Source organism: Heteronotia binoei, chromosome 14, assembly GCF_032191835.1.
Source record: "Heteronotia binoei isolate CCM8104 ecotype False Entrance Well chromosome 14, APGP_CSIRO_Hbin_v1, whole genome shotgun sequence".
NCBI lineage: Eukaryota > Metazoa > Chordata > Lepidosauria > Squamata > Gekkonidae > Heteronotia > Heteronotia binoei.
In genome coordinates, this window is record NC_083236.1 from 55,379,618 (window position 1) to 55,397,497 (window position 17,880).

Consider the following 17,880-nt stretch of genomic DNA (forward strand, 5'->3'; position numbering starts at 1 on the left):
CCCGGCGACACACGTGGGGGGAGGCAGGCAGGGAGGCCGGGCTGCCCTCCCCAGCGCCGCCGCCGCCGCCGGAGCCTCTCCTGGCCCCTACCCAAGGCGAGATCATGGGCAAAAGCAAACCCAAGCGCTTCCGCCGGCCGCCCTTTGCTCCGGCCGGGGAGCGGAGGCTGTCGGGCGGCGAGGCCGAAGGAGGAGAAGCGTCTCCGGCCGCCGAGCTGCTGGAGAAGGTAGGCGAGACTCGGCCCCTGTCTCTTTTGCAGCCCTGGGAAGGGAGGGGTGGTTGCCAACTGGCCGGGAGGCAAGCACCACCGCCTCGCTGGCTCCTGCTAGGGTTGCCAGTCCCCAGGTGGGGGCAGGGGATCCCCCGGTTTGGAGGTCCTCCCCCCGCTCCAGGGTCATTAGAAAGCGTTTGGGGGGGGGAGAGAAGGAAATGTCTGCTGGGCACTCCATTATTCCCTGCGGAGACGGGTTCCCATAGGTTATGATGGAGAATTGAACTGTGGGTATCTGGGGGTCTGGAGGGGGGGCTGTTCCTTGAGGTAAAAAGCACCAGATTTGCAGCATAGCATCCGGTGCCTCTCTTCAAAACACCCTCCAAGTTTCGAAAAGATTGGACCAGGGGGTCCAATTCTATGAGCCCCCAAAGAAGCTGCCCCTATCCTTCATTATTCCCAATGGAACAAAGCCATTTAAAAGAAATACGCTCCCCTTTAAAAGTGACAGCCAGAACTCCCTATGGTGTCCATTGATGCTTATCACAACCTTTCTCCTGGCTCCACCCCCAATGTCTCCAGGCTCCACATTATTTATTGAATAAATAAATCCACAGATTTATTGAATTGGGCTTGGCAACCCTAGTGGAGCATGGTGGAGCAATCTGCAGAAATCCGTAGCATTTCGGGGCAGGGGGGGTGAGGTGAGATATCAGGCTGTCGTGTGAATGCATGCTCTGCAGGCAGGCCTGGGTTTTTCTGTCACTCTTGTACTGTCACAACAACCCTTCGAGGTGGGTTAGGCTTTTTTTGGGGGGGGGGGGAAGCAGAGGAACTGAGTCCCTGAAGAACAAAGTTGGAGTCCAGTAGCATCTTTAAGACCAGCAAAGTTTTATTTGGAATGTAAGCTTTCCTGTGCTAAAACCAGGGGTCATTTTGTAGAAAAATAGGTGGTGGAGCTCATTAGCATAACTCATTAGCATATGCTGCCTTCCCACCAGCCAAAAGCAACCTGACCCAAGAAAGGAGAGGCCCAGGCGAACGAGACCTGCTTGGGCTGGCTAGAGATCCAGCCAGCCCAAGCAGGCCTCGCTCGCCTGGGGCTCTCCTGGGCCAACCCCCCCCCCCCCCAGTCAAAAGGCCAACAAGCCACTGCTAGCCAAAAATCACATAAGAAACTGCGAAAGGGTGGTGTGGGCTTCTCCAGGGGTTAATGACAGCTGCTGGGGGTGTGACAAAGCCCCTGGTGGCTGGCTGGCTGCCTGCTCTCCTAATCCAGGGATTGTTATGCAGCTGCACCTCCTATTCAATGGGCAAGGTAGGTGGGGAGGAGGAGGGGGAACCCTCAGAAAAGGTGCTCCTGTGAGCTCCTGCTGAATCTGAGGCCTGGCTAAAACTACACTTCATCAGACAATTAAATGGGGGGGGGGGGGTACAGTGACCATATAACTGGTGGGCAGTGGTTAAGCAATCAAAGTAGTATAAAGTTAGAAGCCAGTGGCAAGATGGTGAAGTTAACCAATTGAAAGAATAACCGTTTGGTATCAAGGTAACCCAGTGGGATTTGAATGCGTCTCCCCAATTTACTCTGATACTCTAACTGCCACACCACGCTGTTGCTTGCAGTTTGTTGTAGGGTTGCCGTATTTTGAAAAGCAAAAAAAGAGGGCATTGTGCCCGGCTGCTTCAAACAAGCGAACACGGTGACAACTCTCATTTTAAATACCTTACTATTTACGCTGGGATAATTGCTGCTAACTGGGAATATTGGTAACCTTCCAACATCGCAAAAGAGGATGTTTGTGTCAGTTGTTTTTTTAAAAGCCTAAAAAGAGGATGGACCCCCCAAAAAAGGAGTACATGTTTTCTAAAAAGAGGACATCTAGTAAACCTAGTTCATTGTAGATCAGATACTTGTTCAACAGCCCACCCCCCCTTAAATGCCCATTGGTTTGTTCAATAATTTGAGGGTTTTATGTTGTAGACTTCCTTACAGAGAGGTTCTGGGGCAACTATACCTCCAGGGCATATTTCAGGGGTGGCCGAACTGTAGCTCTGGAGCCACATATGGCTCTTCCACACATATTGTACGGTTCTTGAAGCCCCCCCCCCCCGGCCTGTCAGCTGGCTTGGAGAAGGCATCTGTCTCTTTAAATCACTTTGGCAAGCCAAGCCAGCTGGCGGCTTCGAAAATACATCTAAAGTTAACGTTGCTTTCTTTCAACCCTTCCCTCCCTCCTTCCCTCCCTTAAACATCTGACATTTGTGTCTTTTGGCTTTCAAACATCTGGCATTTATTCTATATGGCTCTTTCATTAACCAAGGTTTGGTTGCCCGTGGTATAGTCTGAAAGATTTATTTTGTAACCCTGAGCAGCACAGAAGGGATCTGTGCTAATAGTACCAGTGAAAAGCCAATTGCCCTCCCTCTGTGCTCAGAGGGAGTGAGAGAATGAGATTCCCCCCTGTGAGCCAGTGTGGGGTCCCCAGTCATCTAGGTACTGCATTTTTTGTTGTACACTGAAGGCGGTTTGAGCGGATCGCACAAAAGATTCACTAACTCAAAATGGCGTAGAGCAGGAGTGGCCAAACTTACTTAATATAAAAGCCACATAGAATAAATGTCAGATATTTGAGAGTTACAAGACACGAATGTCAGATGTTTGAGAGCAGGAAGGCAGGCAAATAGATGGGGGGAGAGGGGAGGAAGAGAGAGGTGGAAAGAAAGCAACTTTAACTTTAAATGCATTCTCCAAGCCACCGGCTGGCTTGGCTTGGATAATGATTTAAAGAGACAAATGCCTTCTCCAAGCTGGTCAACGGAGCGGTGGGGTCTTCGAGAACCACACAATATGTGTAAAAGAGCCACAGTTTGGCCACCCCTGTTGTAGAGCATTTATCTGAGCAAAGAAAGATCGATTGGTAAGTTAAATATTAGGGTTTTTCAAAAAACCTTAATTGTATTTAGAGCGGCAAATCTGATACCCAAACATGTGGTGGAAGAGTAATCAAGTCGCATCTAACTTACGGGAACCCCATAAAGGTTTTCAGGGCAAGAGTCGTTCAGAGGTGGTTTGCCATCGCCTGCCTCTGTGTAGCGACCCTGGATTTCCTTGGTGGTCTCCCAGCCAAATACTAACCGGGCCAGCCCTGCTTCGCTTCTGAGATCTGATGAGATCAAGCGAGCCTGCGCTACCCAACTCAGGGCAAATCAGAAAGAACAGGCGGGGGCGGGAGAGTGTCATTTTGGTTGCAAAAGAATGAAAGAAACGTCTAAAGCAGGGGTCCTCAAACTACGGCCCGCAGGCCAGATGCGGCCTGCTGAGGACGTTTATGCGGCCCGCCGGGTTATGGCAAAATCAGACCGGAAGTGACGTTCGACCTAAACTCGCGTTAGCAACGCACACTTCCGGCACTGGGCTGAGGCGGCAGAGACAGAGTGTGAGGTGATACCGAGGTGAGTTCCCAGGCCGGGCTGTGTGGCGTGGGGAAAGGAGAGAGATGCAGAAGACGGAGAACTGACGGCCTGCGGCCTTGTACAGTAACGGCAGTCCGGCCCTCCAACAGTCTGAGGGACAGTGAACTGGCCCCCTATTTAAAAAGTTTGAGGACTCCTGGTCTAAAGTAACATTTTGTAATGAGGAATTGTAACTTTTAGCAGCCTTGGGCGAGGAAGATTTTATAATGCTGACCAATTCCCTTTGGCTTATTCTGGAACATCAGGGCCAGCTTGTGCTTGAACAAACCACCGTCGGTTTCTTTTGTTGAGGGTTGGAATGGAAACCACAGTAAAAGAAGCAAGCCAGTTTGGAGTAGTGGTTAAGGGCGGGGGACTCTAATCTGGAGAACCGGATTTGATTCCCTGCTCCTTCACATGCAGCTGCTGGGTGATCTTGGGCCAGTCACAGTTCTCTTAAGAGCAGTTATCGAAAGAGCTCTTTTAGTCCCACCTGCCTCCCAGGGTGTCTGTTGTGGGGATGAAGGGAAGGAGATTGTGTGCTCGTGGACATTCAATGAAATTGCTGAGCAGTCGGGTTAGAACTGGGGAGGGACAGTGGCTCAATGGTAGAGCATCTGCTTGGTAAGCAGAAGGTCCCAGGTTCAATCCCCAGCATCTCCAACTAAAAAGGGGCCAGGCAAGTAGGCGTGAAAAACCTCAGCTTGAAACCTTGGAGAGCCACTGCCAGTCTGAGTAGACAATACTGACTTTGACGGACCGAGGGTCTGATTCAGTATAAGGCGGCTGCATATGTTCATAAAAGGAAGTCCTTCTTCACCCAAAGGGTGATGAACATATGGATTTCATTGCCACAGGAGGTGGTGGCAGCTGCAAGCACAGATAGCTTCAAGAGGGGATTGGATAAACATATGGAGCAGAGGTCCATCCGTGGCTCTTAGCCACAGTGTATTGTTGGAACTCTCTCTCTGAGGCAGTAATGCTCTGTATTCTTTGTGCTTGGGAGAGGGGGCAACAATGTGAGGGCTTCTAGTGTCCTGGCCCCACTGGTAGACCTCCTGATGGCGCCTGGTTTCTTTGGCCACTGTGTGACAGAGTGCTGGACTGGATGGGCCATTTTGACCTGATCCAACATGGCTTCTCTTACGAGCTGCTCTGAGACTCCCAAGTAAAAGGCAGAGTATAAATCCAAATCTCCTCCTCCTTCTGGAACAAACATGAACACGGGCAGGCGCCATTCTGTCCACGCAAGCTTCTAACTTCCCTCTTCGTGTATATATTATATATTCTTTTTCATAGCTGCAGCACCCGAATGCCGATGTGAGAGAATTTGCTTGTGCCAGCATTTCCAAAGTCCTGCAGCAGAAGCAGACAATCCCTGCCTTTGTCCAAAGAGATGTCGTCCGGTGTCTGGGGCCCATGCTGCTTGATCAGAGCCTGGCGGTTCGAGAGACGGCAGCGGGAGCCCTTCGGTGAGGCTGAAGCTCATCCAGAGCGGCGGGAGAGGCAGACGCAGGGCTTTTTTTGTAGCAGGAACACCCCCCCTCCCTCCCTGGTCCTTTGCATATTAGGCCACACACCCCTGATGTAGCCAATCCTCCAAGAGCTTACAGCAGGAGTCCCTAATTCCCGGGCTGTGGACCAGTCCCGGGCCGTGGCCTATTAGCAACCGGGCTGTGAGTTGTATAATTGTTTCATTTTATATTACTATGTAGTAGTAGTAGTCGTAGTCGTCATCGTCGTAATAATAATAATAATAATAATAATAATAATAATACATTGGATTTATATCTTGCCCTCCACTCCGAATCTCAGAGTGGCCCACAATCTCCTTTATCTTCCTCCCCCATAACAGACACCCTGTGAGGTAGATGGGGTTGAGAGAGCTTTTCCAAGGACAGTTCTGTGAGAGCTATGGCTGACCCAAGGCCATTCCAGAGGTTGCGAGTGGAAGAGTGAGGAATCAATCCCTGTTCTCCCAGATAAGAGTCTGCACATTTAACCACCACACCAAAATAAAGTGCACAATTGTATTATCCTGAAACCACCCACCCCCCCCACCCCCGGTCTGTGGAAAAATTGTCTTCTGCAAAACCGGTCCCTGGTGCCAAAAAGGATGGGGACTGCTGGCTTGCAGGGCTCTTCTTATAGGGCATACTGTAAGCTCCAGGAGGATTAGTTGCATCAGGGGTGTGTGGCCTAATATGCAAAGGAGTTCCTGCTACAGAAAAAGCCCTGGGTTGATGGGTGCTTAAAGAGGCCTCTGGGGGTGGGCCAGTGGTTCAGGAGACCTTTGTGCATTTCCTTTCTCCTGGAAAGCATCCCCTGGCTCAGACGTTTCATTTTAGTAACTGGTTGCTCATGGAGTTTTTTTGTCATTTCAGACAAACCTGGTTTAGTAGCCGGCTGCAGAGCGGAATTTATTTACCTGTCCATACAAACCCATTTGCAACTGGTTGACAAAGCTTGGTTAAGGCGCTTTTGAGGGAAACTGTCCCCCCCTCCCCCGTTTTCTTCATTTCTTTCAAGTGTATTTTATTGCATTTAAATTGTCAGATGCAAAAGTCGTATACGTTATATTGTAGGATTGTGCACCAAATATAGAGCATAATAAACAATAGGGTTTGCTCATTATAATTGTAAAGTTTTAATCTTCATATGAAAAAAGTACATATATCATATATTTGAACTTATTAACTATGAGCTAAAGAAACTCATATTGTAAGTGCTAACAGCAGGGATGAGATAACACTCTGCCATAAAGAAAGATCCTTAATTGCATTAGGAATAGATTCTTGTGAAGTGAGATATTCTAAAATAGGAAGCCAGATAGCAGAGAAAGTAGAAGAAAAGAGAGGACGTTCAAGTTGATCGGCGTCTTTCTGTTTTCAACCCTTTGTTGCACTTCTGAATCACTGTGGTGTGCTGTTTAAATGTTCATAGTGTTTCCTACAAGGCTGCTTTTTCCTGCCCTTTTTTGCCATGTGATTTTTCTCAGATCTATTTTTTTTGGGGGGGGGAATGTTCTAAGTTGAGTGCTGTAGCGGTAAACCAGTATAGCACTTCAGTGTTACGGCAGTGTCATTGCGATATCTGGATCCCATTGGATGCTTTTGGGGTCTTCTGAAGGTTCCCTGCTCCAGTGAAGCAGAGGAAAGCCAAGGGTGGCTCTCTGCTTTAGGCAGGGCTCTTTTTGTAGCAGGAGCTCCCTGATGTGGCCAGTTCTCTCAAGAGCTTACAGGGCTCTTAGTACAGGGCCTACTGTAAGCTCCAGGAGGATTGGCTGCATCAGAAGTGTGTGGCCTAATATGCAAAGGAGTTCCTGCTACAAAAAAAGCCCTGGCTTTAGGGAAGGGCCATTTTGGGGGAGAAGAATGTGGGAAGCCAGAAGTCCATCAGTGGGATTCATGGTATTGCATATTTTTATACGGCTGCATATCCAGGGATGAGTGGTGGGTGATCTGCGTCTGCTTCTCAGTCTGCTGATTCTCCTTCCCAACTTTTGTAAATTGTCCGTATAAATGAGTGGGAGGATTTGTTCCAAATGAGTTAAAATTTGGTGGAACTGCACGGAAATACAGCCTTATTGCCTTAAGTTCATACAACAGATACAAAAATATCACAGGGTATAGTATAAATCCTTTGCCAGAAAATTTATTATTGAATAGAGGCATAGCTCTTAACCTAAATAAGCAAAAAGCTGAGTTAATATCAATTCTGATTTCTACAGAATAAATGTAGCCGCAAAATGGACTGAACACCAACGTTCCCTCTAAGCTGCAGAGTCTTGTGAGCAGAAATTCTACTTTGTGAGCTACTGGCATTAAATTTTTGTGAGCTGCTGCATAAATTATTGTGCTCCGGGGTCATCCTTCCTGAGCTAACAGAAAAAATGTGTGAGCTGGAGGCTAAAAATCTGTGAGCTAGCTCATGCTAACTCAGCTTAGAGGGAACACTGCTGACCATTCCTACATTAGAACATATTTGGGAACATTTTGTTGTGTATAAACTAGCCTATAATACTTCAAATTCACTAATTGGTAAATATGAAAATAAAGTGATAGTAGTACGGTATCCTCTTCTGAATTATATGGCGGAACATGATATTGTTCCAACAGACCCATACTATAAAATTTTAATATATTTCTAGACATATTAATGCTCTTAACATTGTACTATAAAAATAATAGTTCTCTGTTAATATTGTAGTATTTTATAAGGTCAAATAAAAGAATTCTTTGGGGGAAAAAAATGAGTAAAAATAAGATACTAAGCACTTGCTTTCAAACTTTTGGCTTTGTTTCCAGGAATCTCAGTGCCTGTGGAGGATTTGAAGTTTGTGACAACATGGTCACGAAAGACGTCATGACGCCCCTTGTAGCTCTTCTGAAGGAGGTACCCAAACCTGCTCTGGCCTGTGTTTCTACCTGTTTCTGGATTAAAATGGGATGTGTCAGTGTGGGCCAGCACAGTGGGGTGGTTAGAATTCCAGACTGGGAATTTGGAAGATCCAAGTTCAAATCTCCACTCTGTCATGGAAGCTCACTGCTGAGGGACCCTGGGCTGGTCATGTGCTATAAGCTTCACCTGCCTTGCAGGGTTGTTGTGAGGATAGAATAAAGGGAAAACAGTGTAAGTCACTTTGGGTCCCTGTTGGGATTAAAGATGGAGCATAAATGAGGTAATTAAAGTGACCCCCTAAAGGCAGTTAAAAGGAAACATAATTTGAATACCAGTATCACCTTTTTCTACAGGGGTCAGGCAGCAATTTCTCCCCAGGCCAGTTTGGCCAGGAATTCTGGAGGTTTCCCCTCCCTTTGCCATCTCCTGGGTGTGGAGCAGGAGTCACTGGAGGGGGGTGGTGTGTGGGGGGGAAGGTATTTGTGAGTTTCCTGCATTGTGCAGGGGGTTGGACTAGATGACCTTGGAGGTCCCTTCCAACACTGTGTCTGTACAGCTCAACAGCAGGCATAATGAGCCTGCCTTAACACTGAAGCAGGGTGTTGATCCGTTGAGCCCATTTGTCCCCAGACTTATGGGTGCTTTGGGGATATCAAAAGTCAGGGGTCATTTTGTAGAAAAGAGGCGCGAGAGCTCATTAGCACAACTCATTAGCGCAACTCATTTGCTTATGCCGCACACCCCTGACAGCACCGGAAGGTGTAAATTATATCAGCTGGGCATCTACCTTAAAATGCTTCTTGAATTATAATTGTCATAATAAAACCTTATTCTGCACATAATTTTTAAATGACTTTCTCCTATGTGGCTACAGTGGCATGAAGAAGATTTCTATCTGTCTGCTTTCTATGTTTTGGTTATTTCCTCATTTTTTTTGTGAGGAAATATTTCAGAAAGTTTGTCAAATCTTAAAGTTTAGCAAAATTCTCACGGGTTTTGAACAATGGAGCCCAGAAGCAAGTATTTGTGGGGGAGGGGGGAGAAAGAAAGAGTATAATAAACTTTAGAAGTTCTGGAGCAGTGCTCCTGTCAAAAATGAGCCCTGTCAAAAGTAGTACACTTCAGCTATATCCCCCGTTTCCCCAATGGAGATTTAAAAGGGCTTATAATGTTCTCCGTTTTATCCTCACAACACCCCTGTGAGGTAGGTTAGGCTGCAAGTGTGTGACTGGCCCAAGTTCACATCTGACAAGCTGCCATGGCAGAATGAGGATTTGAACCTAGGTTTCCCGGATTCTAGTCTGAAACTCTGACTGCTACACCACAATGCCTTTCATGTGCTAGGCGAGAGGGCGTGTTTCTGTCCGCAGTTAGTTTGACCGTCGTTCCTGGAACCTACCAATTCATCTTCTCCAATGACTGTGAAGCGTGCTTCAACTTCTTTTTTTAAATTTTGTTTGGGCTGCTTTCACTATAGTGCCAGGCGGGGCTGGAGGAGAGCAACGGCACTGTGAAGGAGAGCAAAGAGACAAACAAGAATTATATTGAGGATATCGCCAACGAGGCCGTGAACCTGTTGTGGAATGTCTGGTAAGTGCCAGATGGAAATAGTTGCTTTCTCGCTGTGCATATTTACCTCAGAAGGCAAACAAAGAACTTTGGCAAAGAAGACAAAGGTACTCATGGGAGCGTGCAATTGATTTATTTTAAAATACTGATGACCTGCTTTTCTAGCCTGTGTTCAAAGTGGCTTGCACCGGTGGGGCGGGGAGAGAATTGCTGCCATTAGACTGATAGGTTTATTGAGGGGGTAGGCGGAGCTTGTGTAGGCTAGATTCCACTTCGGCAGATGCGCGACTTGAATCCTGAGTGAGCAGAGAGAGAGAGATGGATGGGTTATACAGGGCTTTTTTTTATTTAGCAGGGATGCAATTTCAGCTGGCTTGGCATAAGGGGGTGTGGCCTAATATGCAAATATGTTCCTGCTGGGCTTTTTCTCCCAAAAGCCCTAAGCAAAACAATGGTGGTGTCAGGGGGTGTGGCCTAATATGGAAATGAGTTCCTGCTGGGCTCTCTTCAAAAAAGCCCTATGCGAGACAATGGTGGCACCAGGGGGTGTGGCCTAATATGCAAATGAGTTCATGCAGGGCTTCTCCTACAAAAAAGTCATGTAAAACAACGGTGGCATCAGGGGGTGTGGCCTATTATACAAATGAGTCCCTGCAGGGCTTTTTCTAAAACAAAAACCCTGGATGGGTATATGTCCACAGCTGATACAAGCAACCAGTGTGCTTGTTTTGTACTTTTTAGAATTTTGCATAGAAATATTAAACATTTGTGAGCTTAACCCAGCTATTCCTGATTTTTCCCGCCTTTTTATCCATGTGTATATGCATCTCTTCCATAATACACTGCCAGAAGAACAAAATTGGAAAAGATCAGGTAATAGGTGACCTCAGGGTTCATTTTGTAGCAGGAACTTCTTTGTATATTAGACCACACCTCCCTGATGTAGCCAATCCTTCAAGAGTTTACAGGGCTTTTATTACAGGGCCCTACTGTAAGCTCTTGGAGGATTGGCTACATCAGGGGTGTGTGGCCTAATATGCAAAGGAGTTCCTGCTGCAAAATGAGCCCTGGGTGACCTCTCTTTAGAGAGCTGCTGCCAGTCTGAATAGACAATAGTCAACTTGATGGACTGATGCTCTGATTCAGCACAAGGCAGCTTCATGTGTGTTGCGCGACTTTTATTGGTGCTCTGTTCGGGGTTTCAGGGCAAGTTCACTGAAGAGTCTTTTTGCTCCCCTTTCCTTCCCCGTCAGCGAATGCAGCAGCACAGCCATCTCCATATTCAATAGAGAAGGATGCTTGACTGTTGTGCTCCAGTTCTTGAAGAGATTTCACACCAACGTGGACCTGGCTATTGCAGTGGGTAAGTGGCAGGAAAAGGAACGAAGCTGGATTCCAGTAACATCTTTAAGACCAGCAAACTTTTGTCAGAACGTAAGCCTTTGTGTGCATGCGCACTTCGTTAAATGAGGAAGAGGACGGCTCTGCAGAAGCGAATTTAAAGTTGCGGCTGTGTAGTTCAGCAAGGGAGTCGGTTCAGCGGGTCAAAGAAAGGGCCCTGAGAGCCCAAGCGGAAAGTTACCTGCGTTTCTTTGTTTCCACAGCATCTTGCTTGCAGGCCGTGACGGAAGATAACCCCGATCTGCTTTCATCCTTTGATGCGTCTGCGCACCAAACGCTGGAAATGGTCATGGTGTCGTCAGACAAAACTATGGAGCACATTCTTCTGCGGACGCTGATGGCAGGTAGATCTGTTTCCCTGGATGAGAGCTGCTGTAGATAGAATTGTTACTGAGGATGGCCAAATACCTCACCTATTTAGAGGCACCGTCTTATAGAAGAGCCTTTGCTTTGGCTCATTGTGCAGTTATTCCTTCGGATGGGAAATATAGGAAGATTCCATAAGAAGGCAGATGTTGCCCTTGGCCCATGGGAGAGGTGGAATCAATTACCCAGATGTTCTTTTGATGTCTATTCCATCAAGTTATATAGGAATAAGTTTATTTTCCCATTTTTAGACAGAACAATAGCGAATGCATACAAGGCCTGCCTGGAGAAACTTTTAACTGATGAAAATCTGCTTATCTCCAGACAAATAGCTAAATTCTGTTACCATTTGTTAAAATTCCACAATAAGAAACATGATTCTGTATGATTTGTATGACCTGCCTGAACTATAGTATTTATATGATTTTATAGACATTCGATATTTGGCATTTTAGTCTTATTTTAGACTTTTTTGGATTCTTATACGTTTTGAAGGTGTTTATGATCAAATATACTTTTTTGGAATATTTTCGGTGGTTTTAATAAGGATGTATTATGGTTAATCGCCTGTGGCTTGTAAATAATGGTCTTTGACTGTAAATAAACATTCATTCATTCATTCACTGGCCTGAGAGATACAGTTCTGTGTATAATACGGCTCTTTGCAGTACGAGTCTGAATGCTGTGTTCCTATCTGTTGTGGAATGCCTTTGTTGACTTTTTTTACTTTTAACGTTAAATAAATTCCTCGCTGTACCATGCAAAAAATTCCTTGCTATCCCATTCTGCATTTATCTCAAGAAGGGATTGGATAAACATATGGAGCAGAGGTCCATCAGTGGCTATTAGCCACAGAGTATTGTTGGAACTCTCTGTCTGGGGCAGTGATACTCTGTATTCTTGGTGCTTGGGATAGGCAACAGTGGGAGGGCTTCTAGTGTCCTGGCCCCACTGATGGACCTCCTGATGGCACCTGGGTTTTTTGGCCGCTGTGTGACTCAGAGTGTTGGACTGGATGGGCCATTGGCCTGATCCAACATGGCTTCTCTTATGTTCTACCCTCTTCCCTTCTTAAGGCATACTTTGGAATATCAAGAGCACGCTGCCCTCTGGGAGCCAGGCGGGCACCGTGAACACTATTCTGAAGACCCTCTCAGAAGGCTTAGCTGTGGACGCTGGTGAGATGGTCATTCGTATGAAGGAAGAGGAAACAGAACGGCTGAAGACTTTGGCAGAACCAGGAACAGAGGAGAATGGGAGTGGCATGGTAGTAAATGAGGATGAAGAGATGGAAGAAACGCCTCAAAAACCCACTAAAGGGAAAACTGATGTTTCAGATCTGCTTCCAGTGAGTGTGGCCTAGTTGTTAAGGTTCTAGGTCAGGGATGTCAAATATGTGGCCTGGGGGCTGAATCAGGCCTCTGGAGGGCTCCTATCAGGCCCCCGAGCAAGTAGCTGTCATCTGCTTCCTTCTCCCTTTCTCTTGCTTCCTTCTGCATCACAGCTTTCTTTGCCAAGCTTGCTCAATTGCACAGGAGCTGCAGAGCAAAGCCTGTATTTTCTCCTTTAGCTGAGATTTCCACCCTTGGGGAGGAAGAGGAGAGGGAGAGTTTGCTTTGCCAGACTTTCTCAATCACACAGCAGAGCTACTGAGCCAAGCCTCTCTTCCTTCTATTTGCTGAGGCTCCTCCCCATCCTGGTTCCCTGTGGGAAGGAAGGAAAGAGCCAGAGCTTTCTTTGCCCAGTTCCTTCAATCATATAGGAGAGATACAAAGAAAGCATCTTTAAGACCAATGAGTGCTAATGTTTTAAGCATGTTTTATTTTAAGCTTTTAAAATCTGTGTTTGTGTGCTTTATAAAAGTTTATATCTCTGCTACCTGGCATTACATTTTATGACACGCATGGCCCGGTCCAACAAAGTCTCATTTATGTCGGATCCGGCCCTCATAAAAAGAAGAAGAATTGCAGATTTATACCCCGCCCTTCTCCCTGAATCAGAGACTCAGAGTGGCTTAAATCTCCCTTATCTTCTCCCCCCACCACAGACACACTGTGAGGTGGATGGGGCTGAGAGGGCTCTCACAGCAGCTGCCCTTTCAAAGACAACCTCTGCCAGAGCTATGGCTAACCCAAGGCCATTCCAGCAGCTGCAAGCAGAGGAGCGGGGAATCAAACCCGGTTCTCCCGGATAAGAGTCCGCACACTTAACCACTACACCAAACTGGCTCTAACAAATGAGTTCAACACCCCTGTAGAAGGTGATACAGGTAGTTATGCTAAGGATAAAAAGAACAGTGTTTTAGAAGGCGATCAGTTAGTTTTTGACTTTGCCGTCTTGTGGAGGCGCTCAAAAGCCCTTCAGGTCTAATGGAGGTCAGGGTTGGAGAGTCCCTATCTTTTACCTGCCTGCTTGATCATGCTAGGGAATTCTGTTTGAAATTCTGTTTCTTTATCTCAAACAGTGCGATGGATCACTGGATCAAATAATCACTGAGAGGCATTTAACATGAAAAAGCAAAAACATTTATTTCTACAGGGAAAGGGTACTGGGAGGTGAAACAACAAACAGTAAAGAACTACATGCTGACACATTGAGAACCACATGCTTAATGGAGGCTACTTAATAGAGAGCCAGTTTGGTGTTCGAGAGCCAGTTTGGTGTAGTGGTTAAGTGTGCGGACTCTTATCTGGGAGATCCGGGTTTGATTCCCCACTCCTCCACTTGCACCTGCTGGCATGGCCTTGGGTCAGCCATAGCTCTGGCAGAGGTTGTCCTTGAAAGGGCAGCTGCTGTGAGAGCCCTCTCCAGCCCCACCCACCTCACAGGGTGTCTGTTGTGGGGGAGGAAGGTAAAGGAGATTGTGAGCAGCTCTGAGACTCTTCGGAGTGGAGGGTGGGATATAAATCCAATATCATCTTCTTCTTCTTCTACTTCCTCGTTCTTCTTGACCTCTCTGCCTGAACAAAGGAAGTCACCTGACTAACTGACCAAAGAGGCAAAACAGGTTTTTCCCCACTTCTAGACCTTGATTGACATCAGTCAGTATCTTCTTCCCAGGTCATGCAGACAATAGGGAATCAGGCACAGTGTTAACCCTATAATGACTGGAACTTTAGAACATTGCAAAGGACATGCAGATTAACATATTTCCAACAGATCACCCCAACTCTACCCTCTGGCCCATCTCTTCTCTCACATCTAGGACTGCCAACTCTGGGTGAGGAAATACCTGGAGATTGGAGAGGGAGTAAAGTCTGGGGAGGGCAGGGTTTGGGGAAGGGGGGAGACCTCATCCGGGTATATTACAGGGGCGGCTAAACTTGTTTCATGCAAGAGCCATATAAAATACATGTCAGATGTCTGAGAGCTGTGAGACACGAACATCAGATGTTTGAGAGCAGGAAGAAAGGAAGGATTGAAAGAAAGGCGGAAAGGAAGCAAATAGATGGGTGCGGGGAGAGGTGGAAAGAAAGCAACTTTAACTTTAAATGCATTCTCCAAGCTGCCTGCTGGCGTGGCTTGGAGAACTGATTTAAAGAGATAAATGTCTTCTTCAAACCAGCTGATGGGGCAGCACAATATGTGTGAAAGAGCCGCATGTGGGCCACCCCTAGTATATTGCCATAGCAGCCATTTTCTCCAGGGGACCTGCTCTTGGTTGTATAGAGATCAGTTGTAATAATAGGAGATCTCCAGGTCCCACCTGGAGGCTGGCAACCTTGCCCACCCTAGTTTGCTCATGCGGCTCTGCCTCACAACGCTTCTTAAATGTTTTTGCGCATATAGCCTGTGCATCATCAAGATATATGTTCCGTCCCCAAAATGGGGGTCTACTCAGACTGGCAGCAGCTCTCCTGGGTCTAAGAAAAGGAAAGGAAATAAAGTGGCTACACAGTAAATAGGTCAAAGCAAAACCACTGTGCAAACATGAAATGAATTAGCAATAATTAATGTCCAAATAATTTATAAACACCCCAAATACACAGGGGATGGATTCCACAATAATTTTCAAGAAGCTTCCATGGAGAATGCAAAAGGTTCATTCAAAACACTTCCCCTGGAAGTTCAATCAGAGTCAATTTCATAAGATGTGGTTGATCCAGCCTCCCAAAATAAAGGCTCCAAAGGTACAAAGGTCCTTCCTTTATGTGATTGTCAACTTGATATACCACGTTTGTGGGTCTCAGGCTGGGGTCCCTCACATAACCTGCCACCTAGTCCTGGAGATGCCAGGGATCGAACCTGGGACCTTCTGCATGCCAAGCAGATGTTCTGCCACTGAGCTATGGCTAAGACCTTGTTTTCAGGGTGTAAGCTTTCCAGATTCAAAGCTCCCTGTACATGATACAGCAAACCTTTACTTCCCCCAAATCTTGTTCTCTAAGGTCCTACTGGACTCAAGGCATTGCTGGTAATGGGTGTTCCCTCTAAGCTGAGTTGGTGTGAGCTAGCTTACAGTTTTTAGCCTCCGGCTCACACATTTTTGTCTTCGCTCAGGAAGGACGGCCCCAGAGCAAAGTAATTTGTGCAGGAGCCAAATCACTCACTCACAACTTTAATGCCAGTAGCCCACGGAGCAGAATTTTTGCTTGCAAAACTCCACAGCTTAGTGGGAGCATTGCTGGTAATGTTTCTGAGGTGGAACCTAAACCTGAATAGAATACCTGCTTGATTTCAGGCAACCTGACTCCCTATTTCTGTGAGGTCTCAGGAGGGCAACAGGGGCAGTGTGAGTCTCACCCCAAGTCCTGACCCCCAGTTCTATATGCCCATCAGAGATTCTCTTAACAACCTGAGCCTGCTTTGGTGGGGAGGGTGGGATATAAATCGAATAAACTCAATTAAACTAAACTGGACCTTCCTCTTTGCTTTGCAGGCCAGTAAACAGGAGCTGAAACAGGTAACTGCCTTACTCCTGGCTCAACAGACAGCTCTGGAAATCATCGTGAACATGTGCTGCAACGAGGGTATGTATGCTGTCACCTTGCTTAAGTGATCTTTCCTTTAAAAATAAATGCGTCTCTCGCTCATATATGAGTGCGTTCAGGATTGCAGCTCAGCACAGAAGGAAGGGGGGAATGGGATCTTTCCTTGCTGGGAAACTCCCTTTGACTGACAGCTCTCTGGAAAGAACCCTGGTATCTTGCTACTACCACTCAGGGTATCCTGAGAACATCTAGACTGACCCGCTGAGAAGATGTTTTTAGAGTGGTAGTAGAACAGTAGTGAAGAAAAAGAGTGGAAACCCTGGAAAATACCTTATTACAAACTGTGTAGCGCGCATGCCATCTAGCATGTAAGAAAGGCATTAAGAGAAATATCCCAGAGAAGTAGATGACACTAAACGAAGCAAAAAAATCGGATAAGTTGGGTTTTCCTTTTTGTGCGTCTGTGATCCCTACAGTGAAAACGCAGAATGTGACACCCAGTGCCTCCCTTGGCATTCTGGGAATCATCTCAGTCTCATTTGAAAAGGACAAGCCACTAGTCCTTATGACCCCATAAATAAACTTCACAAGTTGCACAGATAAAGCTGAAAATTAACTGGGGGCAGTGCTTGTTGAAGCTGTAGGTAGGATGAACTAGATTTCCACTGGTTTCCCATAGGCCCCGTTATCTTTGTCAAATGAAACAGTATGGGAATGGTTGGGAGTTTCTAAAGTGAGCAGATCAGACGCATCGAGTCTATTTTCTGCTCTCTGGGAGGCTTGGGTGCAGTCTTTCGATTGAAGGAAGGACGAGGGACTACTTTCAACTGGCAAAAAGAGCTGGGCCAGAGCCCTCAAGTCCAGTATGGAGAAAGGAAATGTGACAGGAGTCGTAATGAGGAGCAAGAGAGAAAAGCTGGTGGAATCCATCAAAGTGACTCTCAGCCTAACTTACCACATAGAGTTGTGTCACTGGGGTGGTGGGAAGAAGAGAATCACAAATGCCACCTTGAGCCATTTGAGTGTGAGGTAAAAATGTAATTAAATAAGCAAGCAGTATGGGGAGGAGATGTGCTAGATTTAACTAGGATGTATAGTTTGATTTTTTTTAAAGTCAAACTTTAAAAAAAAAACACTTCTATTTTTGAAAGTCATCAGGAATCTTAACTTTGTAGGGCTGTTTTAAGGATTACGGAGAAAATCTGACTGAGGCCTTTTGAGCACCTGAAAGTGCTATACTCGTGCTAACTTTTAATGGAAATCTTGGAAGTGTATTAATACATGGTTATAGCCTCCTTCATACAGGTGTTTCAGCATGAGATCCTATGGCTTGGGGATTTTCCATGTGGGATGAATAAATTCAGACTCCTGAAGAACTGAATAGGCTTTTGGCTACCCAACTAAGGCCTCGGCCCTCTTGAGATTAACTGGGAATCGAGGCCTTAATTGTAGAGTCAGGCTTTTTGAGTAAGGAGCCAGTTTGGTGTAGTGGTGAGGAGTGGTGGGCTCTAATCTGGAGAACCAGGTTTGATTTCCCACTCCTC

At 46.4% G+C, this 17,880-nt stretch overlaps 1 protein-coding gene across 1 annotated transcript in view; it reads left to right on the plus strand.

The window, feature by feature from the left end:
- HEATR3 (HEAT repeat containing 3) overlaps positions 1-17,880 on the plus strand; it is a 29,231-nt gene continuing 11,351 nt past the window's right edge. The window contains exons 1-8 of the mRNA XM_060254267.1: positions 1-227; positions 4,968-5,140; positions 7,976-8,063; positions 9,547-9,659; positions 10,892-11,001; positions 11,243-11,383; positions 12,482-12,753; positions 16,285-16,375. Coding sequence (XP_060110250.1) covers positions 105-227; positions 4,968-5,140; positions 7,976-8,063; positions 9,547-9,659; positions 10,892-11,001; positions 11,243-11,383; positions 12,482-12,753; positions 16,285-16,375 — 1,111 coding nt within the window. The 5' untranslated portion in view covers positions 1-104. The remainder of the gene's footprint in view (positions 228-4,967; positions 5,141-7,975; positions 8,064-9,546; positions 9,660-10,891; positions 11,002-11,242; positions 11,384-12,481; positions 12,754-16,284; positions 16,376-17,880) is intronic.